This window comes from Carlito syrichta, unplaced genomic scaffold, assembly GCF_000164805.1.
Source record: "Carlito syrichta isolate Samal-C Ts95f unplaced genomic scaffold, Tarsius_syrichta-2.0.1 Scaffold306685, whole genome shotgun sequence".
NCBI lineage: Eukaryota > Metazoa > Chordata > Mammalia > Primates > Tarsiidae > Carlito > Carlito syrichta.
Window position 1 is genome coordinate 595,887 of NW_007250781.1, and position 17,734 is coordinate 613,620.

General features: G+C 44.7%; 1 protein-coding gene across 8 annotated transcripts; it reads right to left on the reverse strand.

Annotated features, from left to right (window-relative positions):
• Positions 1 to 935: 935 nt before the first annotated feature.
• LOC103265579 (zinc finger protein 133) lies at positions 936 to 17,125 on the reverse strand. Of its 8 annotated transcripts, none has more exons than XM_008063234.2 (5): positions 16,747 to 17,125; positions 8,204 to 8,280; positions 4,815 to 4,941; positions 4,146 to 4,241; positions 936 to 2,857 (listed from the first exon to the last, which is right to left on the reverse strand). In XM_008063234.2, exons 1-5 carry the CDS (start codon positions 16,907 to 16,909, stop codon positions 1,110 to 1,112), a joined length of 2,211 nt encoding a protein of 736 aa, XP_008061425.1. In that variant the 5' UTR covers positions 16,910 to 17,125; the 3' UTR covers positions 936 to 1,109. The 8 variants fall into 8 exon arrangements, with proteins under 8 accessions (XP_008061425.1, XP_021570789.1, XP_008061429.1 ...); XM_021715114.1 differs by lacking the exon at positions 8,204 to 8,280 and adding an exon at positions 15,297 to 15,475 and having other exon boundaries at positions 936 to 2,854; XM_008063238.2 differs by lacking the exon at positions 8,204 to 8,280 and adding an exon at positions 15,297 to 15,475.
• Positions 17,126 to 17,734: the final 609 nt, after the last annotated feature.

Sequence of the window (17,734 nt, forward strand, 5' to 3'; positions counted from 1 at the left end):
AAACTTGTATAGCATGTGACTGTACTGAACACTGCAGGCAACTAGAACACAATGGTTAAGTATTTGTGTATCTAAACATAGAAAAGGTATGATAAAATAGTATAAAAGATAAAAAGTAGACTTCATAAACACTATACACTTAAGCAACACTAAATTTATTTCAATTTTTTAAAATAATAAATTAAACTTAGCTGACTAATTTTTTCATACATTTTAAAACTTTTTAATGCTTTGGTAATAACACTCAACTTAAAACATAAACAGTATACAGCTGTACAAAAATATTTTTTATATCCTTATTCTATAAGCGTTTTTGTTTTAAATTATTGATTGTTAAAAACTAAGATCCAAACACACACATTAGCTGATGCCTGTATGGGGTCAGGATCATCAGTGTCACCGTCTTCTACCTCCACATATTTCCCACTGGTAGGTGACTAGTTGACTACCTCCATTATAACTGTATGGGACCAGTCATATCTGATCCACCTTTGACTGAAACATTGTTATGTGGGACTGGAGTGCTGGGGACAGTGTGTTGGTGAGAGGTCCCCAGATGGGAGAACCAGGGACTAAAGCCTGAGAAAAGTAATACAGGTAAGTCAGGGCAACAACACAGACGTTTAAGAGCTCCAAGGAGAGAAGCAGGAAGAGGAGCTGTCAGAGCCAAGGGAAGAGGGTGGCTACAGATGGGACTGGACCAGAAGCCACATCTTCTGGAAGATTCTTTGCCCCCACTTGAAATTTCTGTAGACAGCTCCTAGATTATCTCCTTATACAAAAGACCAGACTTTCCAATAAATATACAATCGATTAGGTTCTTATGTTTCCTAAGGAAGTGAATTCTTGTGGAACAGTGGACTTAAGAGTTCCAGATATCTGGGTCACTGCTAATTCTCTGTCTTTAGGGATGAGTGAATGAGACAGAGTCAAGGTTACAGATTTGTAAGAGGCAAAGTTTATTAGAACAAAAGGCCACAAAACATGGAGAAGACAGTGGAGAAAGTAAACAAGTCAAACATCCTTTGACCACTAAAGTAATGTATGTTTCTACTCCACTTCATAACAGTAAAAATCCTGACGGTCAGTTCTTGCCACTGTCTGCACTTTCAGACGGCATAGAAGGGGTCAGAACACTGTATCACAAAGGCCTCAGCATCGGTCGGGAGGGGAGGTCTGTGGTGGACAGACTTGACCTTCCTGTGTCTGGTGAGATGAGACTTCAGGCTAAAGCCCTGTCCACACGTCTTGCATACATAGGGCTTCTCGCCCTTGTGTGTCACCTGATGTAAGCTGAGGTGTGACTTTTGGCTAAAGCCTTGGCCGCACTCTCGGCACACGCAAGGCTTCTCCTCGGAGTGGAGCCGCTTGTGTGTGATTAAGGCCGACTTGTTGCCAAAGCCGAGTCCACACTGCCTGCACAAGTAGGGCTTCTCCCTGGCGTGCTTCCTCCTGTGCCGGATGAGGCCGGCCTGGTGGCTGAAGCCGCGCCCACACTCCCGGCACACGTATGGCTTCTCTCCTGAATGCGTTCTCTGGTGTGCGACCAGATTGGACTTCTGGCTGAAGCCGCGACCGCACTCCTCACACACCATGGGCTTCTCGCCTGAGTGCGTCCTCTGGTGTCTGATGAGGTTCGACTGCTGGCTGAAGCCGCGCCCGCAGTCCTTGCACACGATGGGCTTCTCCCCTGAATGTATGTTCTGGTGTCTGTTGAGGTGTGACTTCAGACTGAAACCTCGCCCACACACCCCGCACACATACGGCTTCTCGCCCGTGTGCGTCCGCCTGTGGGAAATGAGGGTGGAATTCTGGCTAAAGCTGTGCCCACACACTCCGCACACGTAGGGCTTCTCCTTCGAGTGTGTCCTCTGGTGGTTGACGAGAGTCGTCCTCTGCCTGAAGCACCGCCCACACTCCTGGCAGGCGTAAGGCTTCTCTCCCGAGTGTGTCCTCTGGTGGGAGATGAGGTTGGACCTGTCACTGAAGCCCAGGCCACAGTCACCGCACACGATGGTCTTCTCCTCCAAGTGTGTCCTCTGGTGTCTGACGACAGCCGACTTCTGGCTGAAGCCCTTGCCACACTCCCGGCACACATACGGCTTCTCCCCCGAGTGTGTCCTCTGGTGTATGATGAGGTTGGACTTCTGGCTGAAGCCACGCCCACACTCACTGCACATGTAGGGCTTCTCGCCTGAGTGTGTCCGCTCGTGGATGATGAGCGTGGACTTCCGGTTGAAGCCCCGCCCACACTCCCCACACACGATGGGCTTCTCACCAGAGTGGGCCTTCTGGTGTCTGGCGAGGCTCTTCTTGAGACTGAAGCCCTTCTCACACACCCCGCACACGTAGGGCTTCTCCCCTGAGTGGATCCGCTGGTGACTGAGCAGGTTTGTCATCTTGCTGAAGCTCAGGCCACACTCTCCACAGTTGACTGTTCCAAACCCCAAGACCTCTATCCTCTTCAGCAATTTGTCTGTTTCTTCCGGGCTCCCCGTCTGGGCTGGGCTGGCCTCTGTCTCCACCCCTCTGAGGCCATTCTGGGAGCTGACCGGCGGCCTCAGCGGTGGCCTGGAGAACGCCCCTAGTGTCCTTTTCTTTGTCCTTCCCAACAAAGGCTTGGCACCTTCACTGTCTTGGCCTTTTGCTTTGTCACTCCAGGAAATTCCGCCAGTGGCCTGCTGCTGCTTCTCCTGGTACCCTGGGCATGGGTCCCCTGGCTGGATATGACTCTCTGCACACAGGCAAGTGAAAAGCCAGGGTGGGTGGTTACACGGCACATGCTGCATGGGGAGCTTCTGACTGGAGAAATCAGGAGGGCAGAATGGATGGAGGTGGAGTTCTGGCTCTGGTTCTGCTGCAGAGAGAAAGTCTGGGTCAGAACTGAGTTCTTGGTGGGGTGGCCCAAGCACTCTGCCTAGTCTGACTGGGAGGCTCGATCCCCTGGTCTTCAAAATGCTCACAACTCAAGTGCTCCCAACCAAGACTTCCTTCACATGCCCTATTGTCCAGCCACCACTACTTTGTACCTCTTCTATTATAATCCAGAAAACCTACTCAGATCTTCAGGAAAAAAAACTAAGGAAACAGAAAATGCTACATTATCTAGATGAGTATAAAAAGACAGTTTTCTAACTATTTTTCTCAATTAAAAATTACACAAGTGTTTAAAACAAGTACTTTTTTCTCTTCTTTTTTTTTTTTTTTGAGTTGGAGTCTCACTCTGTTGCCGAGACTGGCATGCAGTAGCATGCTCCCAGCCACCGCAGCCTCAACCTGCTGGGCTCCTGCGATCCTTCTGCCTCAGCCTTTCAAGTAGCTGGAACTACAGGCGCACGATACCACACCCAGCTAATTTTTGATTTATTGTACAGACGAGGTCTCGCCAAGTTGCCCGGGTGGGTCTTGAACCCACGGGATCAGGCAATCTGCTCACGATGGCCTCCCAAAGTGCTGGGATTACAGGCTGAGCCACTGAGCCCGGCCTAAAACAAGTATTTTAACACTCATACAAATGACAACTACAGCGTGAAGGATGCTGGGAGGAAAGGGTAACTGGGACTGCGCAGTGGCAATGCCCTTACGTTTTACTATAAGTGGTGCCCGAATTAAGCAGAATATAAAAAGTTATAGCTATACATTATACTCCGTTAGAGCAGTGGTCAGTCAATTTTATCTTAAAGACAGTAAATGGCTTATAGGCTTTGAGGGCAAAATCGAGGATGTTATATATTTATATAACCACCCAAAAATGTAAAAGCCATGCTTAGCTCACAGCCTTTTAGAATTCTGTTTCGATGTCTCAACGGGCTTTTTGACTTTCCTTCCGCCCAGTGGTCTTGCCCTATTTCCCTAGCTCACTCGGTTTTTTTCTGTGTTCTTGCCGATCTTTTTAAAAACAGTAATGAGAGAAAGAAGCCCATCAGTGTGAAAGAAAATGGAGTGAGCTAGTGAAGACAAACCCAACGGGAAGAAGAAAGACTTCATGGTGGAGGAGAGAGACAAGAGCTACCAGGAAAGCCCCTCACTCAAATGAAGAAGAAAATCTGCAAGGCCATGCCAGGCAGTCTGAACAGCAGCCTAGGAGGTCAAGTACCTGACCAGTGCCTCCTCTGTGTCCCATTTGCCAGTGTTCTCTGACTCACCTGGGCAGGTGGCTAGTGGACATTTTCTCTCCTCTCTCCAGGTCTCTTTCTCTTGCTCCAGCTGGGTGATAAGTTTTGGTTTAGAAAATGGAATTCCTGCTCACAAGGAAAGAAAACAAAATTACTGAAGGTCATAGGTTCCAGGGTCCATTCAAGAATTCAGAGTCAAACTGGGTGAGGAACTTAAAAGTGGTACGAAGATGAGTGGGGAAAGTGAATTCAGATAAGCGCACTTTGAGTCTACTCCATGTTGATGACACCGCTCTCATCTGAAAGACTATAACTTCAAAGAGAGCCTAAGGTTGAGTGCGGTGGCTCATGCCTGTAATCCCAGCACTTTGGGAGGCCAAGGTGGGAGGACTGCTTGAGCCTAGGAGTTTGAGACCAGCATGGGCACATAGTGAGACCTCATCTCTAACAAAAAGAGCCTCAGCCTGGGAGAAAAGGCTTACAAATAGAACATCACAAAAACATACACACATGGACACACACAAAAATAGACCCATTTTCTACTCTACAAAATCAGACCTTCCCTAGGAAATAGAGAACAAAATGTCTTTGCTTTTGAGTCCAACCCAATGGCCAAGTCAAAAAACACAATGGCCACTTCAAGCAAAGCATACAACTTCCAGTAGAAAGAAATATGAGTCCTGAGAGGTCCACACCTACCTAGTGAGACCAGGTTACTGTAGTTCTCCAACATCACCTCCCTGTACAGGGTCCTCTGGGCAGGGCTCAGCAGCCTCCACTCCTCCTGGGTGAAATCCACAGCCACATCCGTGAATGCCATGTGTGCCTGTAACACAAAACCCAGTCCTGCTCACCAGGAGCCAGTGAGATTATTAGAGCCTGCCTTCGACAGTGACCCTGTTGCCATGTGTTCCAAGACCTTTATACCCAATTTTCAGATATTTAAGTTGCTGCTTTCAATTTAAAATTCAAGGTTATTTTAAATTGCCTTCTAATTTCCCTTTCCTTTTTCTTCGAGTTGGAGTCTCACTCTGTTGCCCAGGCCGGAATGCAGTGGCACAAACACAGCTACCACAGCCTCTGGTGATCCTTCCCCCTCAGTCTTCCAAGTAGCTGGGACTACAGGTGCACACCACCACACCAAGCTGATTTTTATATTTCTTGTAGAGACATGGTCTTGTCATGTTGCCCAGGTTGCTTTCAAACTCCTGGGCTCAGGCAATCCCCTCACCTCAGCCTCCCAAAGTGCTGGGATTCCAGGTATGGGCCACCGTGCCAACCTCATTTCCCTTTCTATATATTCTATAGCTATTTTCTTTATGGTTACCAAGGGGATTACTTTTAAATCTTAAAGTCACAAAACTCTAGTTTGAATTTATCAGCTTAACTTCAAGAACATACAAAAACTGTTTCTATACAGTCTATTCCATCTCCCTTCAGTTACTGATGTCACAAGTTCATGTCTTTATGCAATGTGTGGTCAAAAAAACCCCTAATTTTTTAAATGCAGTAGTCTCCTAAGTAATGTAGAAAACAATAAGCAAAGTTATAAACCAAAGTTATATAATGCTAGTTGATATTATCACTTATGCATTTGCCTTTAACAGATAATCTTAATTGTTTAGTGTCCATTCATTTCAATTTTTTTTTTTTTGAGTTGAAGTCTCACTCTGTCACCCAGACTGGAGTGCAGTGGCCGCTCCCGGCCACTGCAGCCTTGACCTGCTGGGCTCCGGCAATCCTTCTGCCTCAGCCTTCCAAGTAGCTGGAACTACAGGTGTGTGCTACCACGCCCCGCTAATTTTTGATTTATTGTAGAGATGAAGTCTCGCCAAGTTGCCCAGGCGAGTCTCAAACCCGCAGGCTCAGGCAATCCACTCACCTCAGCCTCCCAAAGATGCGGGATTACAGGCTGAGCCACTGAGCCCGGCTCATTTCAATTTTTAAGACTTTTGTTAGTATTCCTTGGAGGGCAAGTGTGGTGGTAGTAATCTCCATCAGCTTTTGGTTCCCTGAGAAAATCTTAATTTCTCCCACAGTGTTGAATGGTGGTTTTGCCAGATATAGGATTCTTGGTTGACAGTTTTTCCCCCCCCTTTGGCACTTTGAACATATCAATTCCCTGACTGCTGGTCTCTGAGATTTTTGAGAAATTTGCTGATAATCTTACTGAGAATCCTTTGCATATAATGAGTTGCTTTTATCTTGCTGCTTTCAAAATTCTCTTATCATCTTTGGCTTTTGATGCTTTCATTATATTGTGTCTCAGTGTGGGTCTGTGAGTTTTTCTTGTACTTCATTGAGCAACTTGAATATTCAAGTATTTTGTCAAATTTGTGAAGTTTTAGCCATTATTTCTACAAGTAACCTCTCTGTCCCTTTCTCCCTCTTCTTCTGTATCCCACAATACACAGTTATTCCACTTGATGGTGTCCCATAGGTCCCTTAGGCTCTGTTCTCTTTAATATTTTTCTCTGTGTTCCTCAGACTGAATAATTTCAGTTTTCTATCTTCAGAACTCTTCTAATGAATTTTTCATTTCAGATATTGTACTCTTCAGCTCCGAAATTTTTTGGGGGGTTTATGTTTACGTTTTCTATTTGTATTCCATTTTGTTCTTACACTGTTTTCTTGAGTTTCTCCACATTTTCCTTTAGATCTTTAAGACAGTTGTTTTAAAGTCTTTGTCTAGTAAGTTTACTATCTGGCTTTTCTCAGGGATGTTTCCTATTGATGTTTTTTCTCCTTTAATGGCCCATACTACTAATTTCTTTGTATGCCTTGTGATTTTTATTGAAAATTAGACATTCAATGCTTATAATATGGCAACTTAGAAGTCAGAGTTTCCCTTTTGCTTGCATTTTTGCTTTTTGTTTTTACTTAAATTTCTTTGAGACAGGGTGTCTCATTCTGTCACCCAGACTGAAGTGCAGTGGCTTGATTACAACTTACTGCAGCCTCAAACTCCTGGGCTCAAATGATCCTCCTGCCTCAGTCTCCTGAGTAGCTGGGACTATAGGCATGTGCTACCATACCTGACTGATATTTCTTTTTTCTTCCTTTTTTTTTTTGTAGAGACAAGGTCTTGTTTTGTTGCCCAGGCTGATCTTAAATTCCTGGCCTTAAGTGATCCTCCTGCCTAAGCTTCCCAAAGTGCTGGGATTACAGGCATGAGTCACCACATCTGGTGCTATTTTTGTTTTTTAAAAATGCTGTAGGGTTTCTCTATGCTAAGAATAATCCTGAAGGACAAGCTTAAGGTCTTCTCAGATGTTTTCCGAGCCTGTGCCTTTCCATAGGTATGCATAATGACCTTCTATGCTCCCACTATATATGCAGTTTACTTTGAATGTCCTACTTAAATGCCTGGATCTCAAATGGGATAAAAGAAAAATAAAAGGGAGGTGAGAGACGAGGCTCTGGCTCCTTAAATCCCCTAAAGCCATTTCAACCAGTAGGGGTTGCAACAATGCTGGACCATAAGAAACAGCAATTAGCAATCAAAACACTGATCCTCAATATTTGGAGTCAAGATCCTTATTGCCCACCCTGTCTCACCATAAACCATATGCAAGCTGCTCAAGAAATACATGCATGGCTGCCTGCCATAGGGCTGACCGAGTGGCAGACAGTAGTTGCTACTGTGCTAAGAGTTGAAATTCAGTATAATTTACCCTTTGTGTCTTTCCCTGGAATCTGCATGACTCCAAAGTTCAACTAGACTCCAGAGTTCCAAAACAGGAACATCAGAAAGATTCTGCTAGTATAATTCTCTAGGTGGGCAGATAGAATCTTGGATCTTCCTACTCTAGTATCATGATGTACTCTCAGCCAGTAGAAGTTTAGAAGCTGAACCAAAAAATGTGGACTGTATCTTGCACTGTAGAATTGTGTGTCATTTAGAGTTAACTAGTAGGTGAATAACCGAGTCATAGGTTGAACAAAGATGCCGAGGGAGGACTTCTGTTAAGATAATTCACATATCCAGAATTGGAATTGGATTCTTTTAGGTGCCAATAATGCAGTCAGGGCACAAAAAGGGAATGTGTCATCCTGTGACAGTCAGTATGGAGACAGGAAACACTCACCATTCCCCTGGCTCTCCAGGACCCTGTGGCCTTTTTTCTGGTGTCCCTAAAGAAGGGTGATATCTCAGAAGATAGATCTGGGTAAGGAAAACAGAAATGAGAGATGTCAGGTGAACATGCTCTCCCCATGAGTGAGGCAGGGCCTACTCTTTAACCTCACAACTGGTGGAAGAACAGTACAATGGAGAGTGTAGAATGTAAGGAAAAGGGGCACCCCTTGGAAACGGCAAGATAAAGGGAAAAACAGGCAAGAGAAGGAAATTCAGAGCCTAGTGAAAACAAAAGAGAATAATAAAAAGCATACTCAACCTCTCTTTCCCTTGCAATTCAGTAAAGAAACCATACTTTGCTATGCTCACAAGTTTTCTTGAGCTAGGGAAAAAAGTCTCAAAAATACTAGATTCTGACAGTTGCTACAGAAATAAGAGACACAGAGAGAGAGAGAGAGAGAGAGAGAGAGAGAGAGAGAGAGAGAGAGAATATGAGAAATCAAACAATTCAGCTAAGAAAATTTCACTCCTCAAAAAATGGTGATAGGAAAAAACAAACAATAACTCCAAGCTAAATTAAATATCTAAGCATAAATTTAGAAATACAAGATTTCATCTTGAATTAAAAATTCAAAAACCAAGAATAGAAATGAACAAAAAACTGAAGCAAAATGAGATCTGAGTGAACTTCTGAAAGAAATAAAGAAAAATACAGTATTATATGAGAAATGAAGACTAAATCACAAGACAGCCAAAGAAGAATAAATGGAAAGGAAAACATCATGGATACTTAAAAATAGTTGTAAAACAATATAAGAGAATAAAAATAAATAAGTAAAAAGGATCAGGAAAGAGGTTAGAAGTGAAAACAGATGAAGAAATAACATTCATATAGTTCTTGAAGAAAAAAAACAATGAAAGAGAACTACTACTTAAAAGTATAATGGAAAAAAACAATTCAAAAATAGATGATATGAATCTAAATATGATAGGGCCTACAAGGGACCAGGCATGGTAGCTCATGGCTTTATTCTCATTGCTTTGAGAGGCAAAGGTGGGAGGATGACTTAAGGCCTGAATTTCAAGACCAGACTGAGCAATACAGCAAGATTCCATCTCTACAAAAAATTTTTAAAACTTACCTGTGTGTGGTGGCATGTGCCTACAGTCCTAGCTAGTAGGGAGGCTGAGGTGGGAGGATTCCTTGAGTCCATGAGTTAGAGGTTGTATTATGATCACACCACACTACACTGCAGCCTGAGCAACAGAGAGAGAACTTATCTCTTAAAAACAAGAAAATAAAAAACCTATATGAGAGAAAAACTGACTTATACCGCCAGTTCCAAGATATCCACTAGAAAAAGTATTAGCCTTCAAAGAATAACAACAAAAATCCTAAGTATCTCCAAGCATAAAGTACCAGACTTCCATCAGATTTTTCAAAGTCACCATTCAGCCATTGCATATTGCTGGTAATAATGTAAAACGGTACAGACATAAAACAGTATGGCTATCCTCAAAAAATTTAGAATAGAATTGTCATGGCCCACCAATTCTACTTCTGGCTATATAGGCAAATGAACTTTCACATTTGTGCAAGTCTAACCCCTAACCCTAACGTACATTCATGTTTATAGCAACATTAGTCACAATAGCCAAAAGGTAGAGGCAAACCAATAGATGCACAGAAAGTGAATATATACACAATGGGGTATTATTCAGCTTTAAAAAGGAAAGAAATTCTGATACAAGACACAACATGGATGCACCATAAAGACATTAGGCCTAGGTGCAATAAACCAGAAGTAAAAGGGCAAATACTATCTGATTCTGTTTATGTGAGATACCTACAATAATCAACTTCACAGAAAAGAGAAAGGAGACTGGTGCCTGATTGGGCTAGAGAGAAAGGAGAATGGAGGGCTATTGTTTAATGAGTATAGAGTTTCAGTTAGGGAAGATGAAAAATTTCTGGAGATGGATGGTAGTAACGGTTATATAACCCTGTGAATGTACTTAATGCCTCGGACCTGCACACTTAAAATGATTAAAATGGTAAATTTGATGTTAGGTGTATGTACCACAATTTAAAAGTATCTAGTAAAAAAAAAAAATCATTCAAAGCAAGACACAATGGGAAACTTGCAAAATGACTGATGATGAGTATTTAATATACATAATAATAGATCTAACTCTAAAAGAATGAGGAAGAAAATATATGCTAATATTATACAGCTGTGTGTCCTGAATAGGTGAATATAGAGGAGAAAAGTGGAGAGAAGAGTAGAAAGTGTTTGCTGCATGCTACACGGGCAATAGTGGGAACAAAAGAAAAAAGACAAAATGAGACTAAGGAATTTCTAAAAAATGATGATGAAAACACTACATACATATGGGGTTTAGTTAGGACAGTGAGGTGAAGGAAATTATAGCCTTAAATACTTTTATAAGTAAATATGAAAGAATCCTAATAAACAAATTAAATTCCCAGTTCAAAGAACTAGTAAAATAAAGCAACCCAAAGGAAAGCACAAAGAAGGAAATAATAAAGATGAAAGCAGAACCTAACAAACAGACAATGGTAGATCTAATAAGCCAAAGTCCAGTTTTCTAAAAAACATTAATAAGTACTAGCTAACAATTGAGAAGAGAGGAAGTATGAATATTCAAAAGAAGAAATGACCAAAGGAGAAACAACTATTAAATCACCAGAAAGCATTTGTTAAAAAGCCACATAAGACTATTTTGCAGACCTCTATACAAATAAATCTGTAGACCTAATGAAGTGAATAACTTCCAAGGAAATACAATTTACCAAAACTGACCCCAAATGGTCACAAGTAAATTCCACCAAACCTTCAAACCAGATAGTCCCAACATTCCAAATACTATCCCAGAGAACTAAAAAATTATGGAAAAAGTCATCTCTCTTTTAATAAAGCAAGTATAACATTGGTACTTAACTTGATGACAGTTCCAAAAAAGAAAATTATAAACTAATTATCACTTGCAAAAATACTGAAGCAAAATTCTAAATATTAGAGAAAAGACTCCAACTGCCTCCATACATGCTGAGATATTCTTTAACAAAAGTCAATATAGATTCCTCAAAAAAAAAACAACAACAATAAAGGATTGATGGATTTTTAAAACCTTTTGAACTAATTTTAGACTTACAAAGAAGTTACAAAAATATCAATTCCCATATATACTCTTAACTTAGCTCTTCTAATGTTAATATCCTAGAAAACCAAAGTACAATAATCAAACCCAGGAAATAAACATTGACACAATACTATTAACCAAACTAAATACCTTCATTAAATTTCTCCAGTGTTTCCACTACTGTACTTTTTCTGGCCCAGGATCCACCTGAGGCTTCCACAGTGTATTTAGTTGTCATGTATCTTTAATCTTCTCCAATCTGTGACAGAATCCTGTCTTTTCTTTTCTTTCTTGAACTTGATGCTTTTGAAGCGTAGCCCTCAATTTTGGATTGTCTGATAGTTTTTCATGGTAAGAATGAGGCCATTTCATTTTCGGTTTGAATGTCTCCAATGCTGTGATGCTGTGTCCTTTTCAGTGCACCGTATCAATGACTCCATGATGTTGGTACCTCTTTACTGGTAATGTTCACCTTGATCTTGATCACTTGGGGAAGGTGGTATCTGCTGGGATTTTCCATGTAAAGTCACTCTATTTCCCTTTATATTAATACATATCTTGGGAGATACACTTTGAGATTATGCAAATATCCTATTTCTCTTCAAACTTCCACACGCTAATTTTAGCATGCATCTGTGGAACCTGTGCGCAACAATTATTACCGTGGTGTTTACCAAGTAACAATGTTCTATTTCCCTCTTTCATTCTAAATTCACTAATCTAAACTCTTCTGTAAGCAAGAGCTATTCTGCCTCCCCATTTATATTATTCGGTTATTTATTCAAATCAGTATGTATTCATATCTTATCCTATGGGCTATAGTACAGTATTAGCACTGTTTATTTTGCTGTCAAAATTACTCCTGCGTTAAACATTAGGAGCTCCTTCAGGTTGGCCTTGCTCCTGCTTTAACCAAGAAATGTGACCCAGTTGACATTGTGCTGGTAACAGGCTTAAGTTTGTTGTTTTTTAAATATAAACAGTGTATTAGTGAGAAAAAGAGAAAGAGGGAGGAAGATTCATGACAGGAAGACCTGCCATGGGCAGGCATAAGTCTTAAGGTTAGACAGCTTTCACTCTCAGGAGTCCCCAGATACCATATAAGTTCAACTCTCTGGCAGCGGAGACCACACAGAGAGGTGGAGGCTGTAATGCCACATGGTGAGAGAAAGGCCTGGCTGCCCCAGCTGACTCCAGCCTTCCAGCCAATCCACTAAAGCACCAAATACATCAGAGAAGCATCTTGCACGTTCCAATCCAAATGAATTTCCAAATGACTGCTCCCATTGCAAGATGTGTACCTCACATAGAGGAAGGACTGCCCAGGTGATGAGGATAAACCCAAAGAACTCTGAGAGACTAAAGCAGGATGCTCTTCTGAGCCACTAAACTTTAGGGTGGTTTACTGTGCAGCAATCAATAACCAGAACTCCCTTTCTGACATGCTGTGTTATCTTTCTCTTCAGCTTTTTTAATGACAGAAGCATCTTCCTGCCATTCATGGCCCTCAGTGGCCATGACTACTTTCCACGTCAAACCAATTGCCAAGGCCAACTGACTCCGCCCCTGAACTCTCTCAGGTCCTCCCCACCCCTACGTAGCCAGGGCACTAGGACAATGGCAAGAGCCTGGTAGTCTCCGCAGACCGTCTCCCAACACTCCCGGCGGCTCCATCCATACTACCGGAATCAGCTCGGTATACACGAGGCTGGACTATTTCTTCGTGCAGCAAATATTTACTGAGCTCCTACTGTGTGACAGGCGCTATTTCAAACCCGTGTGTACAGAAGTGACGCAGACAGAACCGCCTGCCCTCAGTGGCATGGAGGTCAACGGAGGAAGCTGGACAAATTAAACGAATAAAACACACAGCAAATCTGAAAGGGATGAGCGACAGGCAGGCTACCGAGCGGGAAAGGAGGAGAGCAGCAACGCAAGTGGGTAGGGCGGGACTTTGAACGAAGGATTCGGGAAGGCCTTTCTGAGTTGACTGGGCACCAATCCGTAGGACGTGAGGGAGCGAGCCGAGCCGGTAACACCGAAAAGCCCTCTCAGTCAGGAGAGCAGCCAGTGCAAGATTCTGATGCAAGAGTCGAGGACCAGAGAGCAGGCGGTGGCTGGCGTGTTCAGACTGAGACCGGTGGCAGAGATGACGTCCAAAGGTGATTGTGGGAGACCAGGCCCCGCTCTAGGATGCGGATTTTGGCTTTGGTTAGGATGAGCAGCCGTCAGAGGTTCGAGCAAACACATACGATGATATGATTCACCTTTTAAAAGATCTCTCTGGCGGCCGTACTGCTTAATATACCTCAGGGGACACCGGGAGCAAAGAGACCGCTCGAAGGCTATGGTCACCCAGGTTGAGATGGCGGCCTGTAGCGCAGTGAAAGCAGCAGGGCTGGAGATCGTTAGAGCCTAGATTTGCTTAGTGGATGGGGCTTAAGAGAAAGAATGGAATGGAGATGACTCCAAGCTTCTGAGCCTGAGCAATCTGAAGGAAGGAGCTACCATGTCTTGTTCCTTTTGGAAGCTAAACTCCTTGAAAAAATTGTCCATTCTCACTGGCGTGAAGCACGTTCAGGGGAGGCGATCAGAGTCTGTTGCTGGACACATTAGATTTGGGATGCCCATGAGACACCCGAGTGGAAATGTGGACACAGTAGGAGACGGCACATAGAGTTGAAGGCAGAGATCTAGGCTGAGCCACAGGCAGACGGCATTTAAAGCCCTGAAAGTGTATGGGACCACCAAGGAAAACATATAGCTAGCGGAGACAAGAGGCCTGAGAATTAAACTAGGGCCTTCCACAGTGGAAGTTAAGGAGAAGAGGAGAAGCCAGCAAAGGAGACAGAGGAGAAACAGCCTATGGGGTAGGAGGAAAACCAGGAAGACCTGAAACCAACAGCAGCCATGTGGAAGGATATACAAACAAGGAGGAAGAGGAGGAAGTAAGCAACTAGATAAAAACCACTGAGAACTGGCTGTGACCTTTAGCCACAGGGACAACACTGGTGACCATGACAAGAATATTTTTCAGTGGGCAGAACTGAAAAAGCCTTAATGGAATGTTTAAAAGACAATGGATGAATGGCAGTGGAGCCAGCATACAGAGATCATTTTTTCAAGGAGCTTAGCTCTAAAGGGAAGGAAAAACAAGGCAAGAAGGAGAAGAGACAGGAATGGTAAGGAAAAGGAATCACAGAGAATGCACAGGTGGGAATGAGAGGATGCAGCCTCTAAATGGGAGCTAAGTCTGGAAACAGCAGGGATGCAAGGAAAACTCAGAGGCCCAGCTTGTATCAAGTTATAAAGCTGCTCACACAGATCAGCAAGGTCAGAAGAAACAGGAGGAGAAGCGGGTGGAGACAGGGCAAACCATCAGGCGGTTTCCAGATACTTCTCCCTCTCCTGCCTGCCTCTGATCAGGGCTGTTCTGACTGGAAGGAGAAACGGCAATTTTTAAACAACTGGGAAAAAATTAAATATGTATTGAGGGTTAAATAATATTACTAAACTATTTATTTTGTTGAGTGTAACAGTGAAACTGAGGTTACATTAAAACAAGAAGTCTTTAAGTGTTAGATGCTTATGAAAATGATATAACTGGGATTTGCTACAAATTACTCTAGCAGGAAGAGAGTAAAATGAGGGCATTGGAAAACACAAGAACAGGATGTTGACAACTTCGCACCACCTGACAAGACCTGAAAATGAACATCTGAAAAAAATCCTGAGAGAAGGAATGCAGGGATAAGAATGGAGATATAAGGAATGAGAGCACCAGCTTTGAAAAATATTCCCTGAGGAAATGGTCACCCTTAGAACAGGCCTATTTTCCTGGGGGAACTAGCTAGGTTTGACCCTAGAGAGGACACTGTAGAACACAGATGTCAAATTAGCAAAGGAAATCCCTTTCATGGTTCAAAATGCACACCTACCTGAAGCTGGGCTGTCAGGAGCTCTGGATTCTCCCCTTTCCCCAGCAGGCAGTCCTCTCTGGACAGGCAGGGGCCAAAGTTGTCAGAACAAGAACAATAAATATTTGGGAAAGTCAATGGAAACCCTCAAGCTCCAGCAGGGTAGCGTTTCCTCTTCCTTAATGATATCAGGAGTGGACCTGCCACAGAAGAAAAGTACTGTGGGCAGCTTCCTGGGAAGAGCTGGGATATAGGCTGAGAACACAGCCTGCCCTGACATGCTTTTGACAGTGAATATGAGGTGATCCTCTCTGTGCTTCTATTATTAATAATGGAAGGTTATGTTTACAGAGCAGGTGGCATATGCCAGAGACTGTGCCAGGAACTGTGAGTTTTACCTCATTCTATTCTTACAACAACCCAATGAAGTAGCTGCTACTTTCCTAATTTTGAGAAAACTGAGGGACAGTGAGTTCAGACTCTTGCTCAAGGTGATACAACTATAAAGTGACAGGGCCAAGGAAATCTGGCTGTGGAGACCATGATCTTAAACAGTAAGGGCAATGACGGTGAACCTCTGTGAGTTGAAATGATTCTCCCTGTGTCCACTTTGAGATGAATAATGGTTGGTCATGAGGTGACAGCTGTTGGATCTGGGTGATGGACATGTGGTCTGTGGATTTTTGTATACTTCTGGCTGTTTGAAATTTCTCTGCAATAAAAAACCAAATTGGACTTAAAATCCCAAAGCCATACCAGAGGGGTGAGAATCTGTGATTCTTGTGATCAGTGACGGTCTCTGGGACCTTAGAACTTGTCCACTAGGACCCAGCCTGACCTCCTTCCTCCAAGGACGGAGACCAGGGGTGACCACCCAAACTGAGACCCTAAGATCGTGCCAACATTGTCACCCCAGACTCTATCCAACCAGGGATCGTTTGGCCAAGCTAGCCTGCTCCTCACCCAAATCCTGCAGAGCTGAGGGGTAATTGGCCCAAAGAAGACTAGCCCCCAAGTGGCCAAAACCTCGGAGATACATGGCCCCAAGGAGGGTCACCACACTACCACTTGGGAAAGATCAGATTCCCCAAAGGCCTACTTTCAAACCCCTGAAACCTGGGGGTTTATGGCATGAGCGACCCCCTCGCCCAGTACCGCAATTTCAGCCAAGACCGAACCTGTCACCACCCGCAAGAACCCCAAGACAGAAGGCCCGAGCCCCAACCCCGCCCCCGCCGGGTTTCACGGCTGAGCTCACTCAACTCCCCCAGAGAGGCGCGCCCACACCCCCAAAATAAGACATCCGGGAGAGCATGGCCCGAGCTACCCCCCCGCGCCCCCGCCACTACCCCCTCCCCCGCCACATCCGCTCGGTCCCCAGGCTCAGCCCAGGAACCAGTCGTCCAGGACCTTCCTTTCCGCGCAGAAAAGGGTACGGCTGCGGCAAGGTTCCCGCGGGAGCCCCACTCACCAGCGCCACCAAAGAACAAGGGGTCGCTCCAACCACCAGCTGGGGCTGTCCTCCAGCGGGGCGCCGAGACTACACTACCCCGAATCCTCGGCACGGCGCGGGGACCACACCTCCCAGGATGCTCGGCGCAACCTGAGGCGCTCTGACGGCCGGAGGCTCCCATGGACCTCCCACGGTGCCGCTTCGGGTAACATGCTCCGGCCGCTGGAGAACGGCCACTGTGACTCCTGGCTTCCCCCCTCTTTGTCTTAAAACCACGCGCAGAAGACCTGTAGAAAATGACAGAGTCGGCTCACTGCCCTACGCGCGACCCTCCCCCGGGACGCCATGGTCTCGAAGACTACACTCCCCAGTAACCTCTGCAGCGACTTCCGCATCCGGTGCCAGGTTCGCCCCTTGGCGGACGGAAATGAGGTGTCGGGGTGGCTTCCGCTCGACTTCCGTCCCGAACTTATCCGGCTGGTGGGTGTAGCGTCGGTCATTGGTGATCCCTCTCCGGCTGATGATTTGAAACCCGGCGCCCCGCGTTTCGTGAGCGGGCAGGCGAAGCCTCGTCCAGCACCTGTGCCTTTTAGACTCTATTTAAAGTCAAGGAGAGGCCAGCAGCCTCTTCGAGGTCTCACCCCCACGACGAGGTAGACCCGGATACTGAGTCCTAGCCCTCAATCTTAACACCGCCCTGCGGGTGCCCGGACCTTTTTCTTCATATTGAAGGCCACGAAGTTATAGGCAGACTCTCGTCACTTGAGGAGCAGAGCCTCGTTCTTTGGCCGTAGCATGGGCCCGCCGTCAGGAGAATCCCGGGGGTCTCTGTTCGGGATCCTGGTTGGAAACAGGGCTGTGCTTGTGGCCTCCGGAACACCCCAACTCGGGAGGAAGCCCCACTGCGCTTCCACCCCGCAGCCTCTCGCTTCTTATCACTTTCCTTAGACAGGATTTCTGAAACTTCGTCCTCCAGGAAGACCAAGAAGATGACCACGTGGCCTGT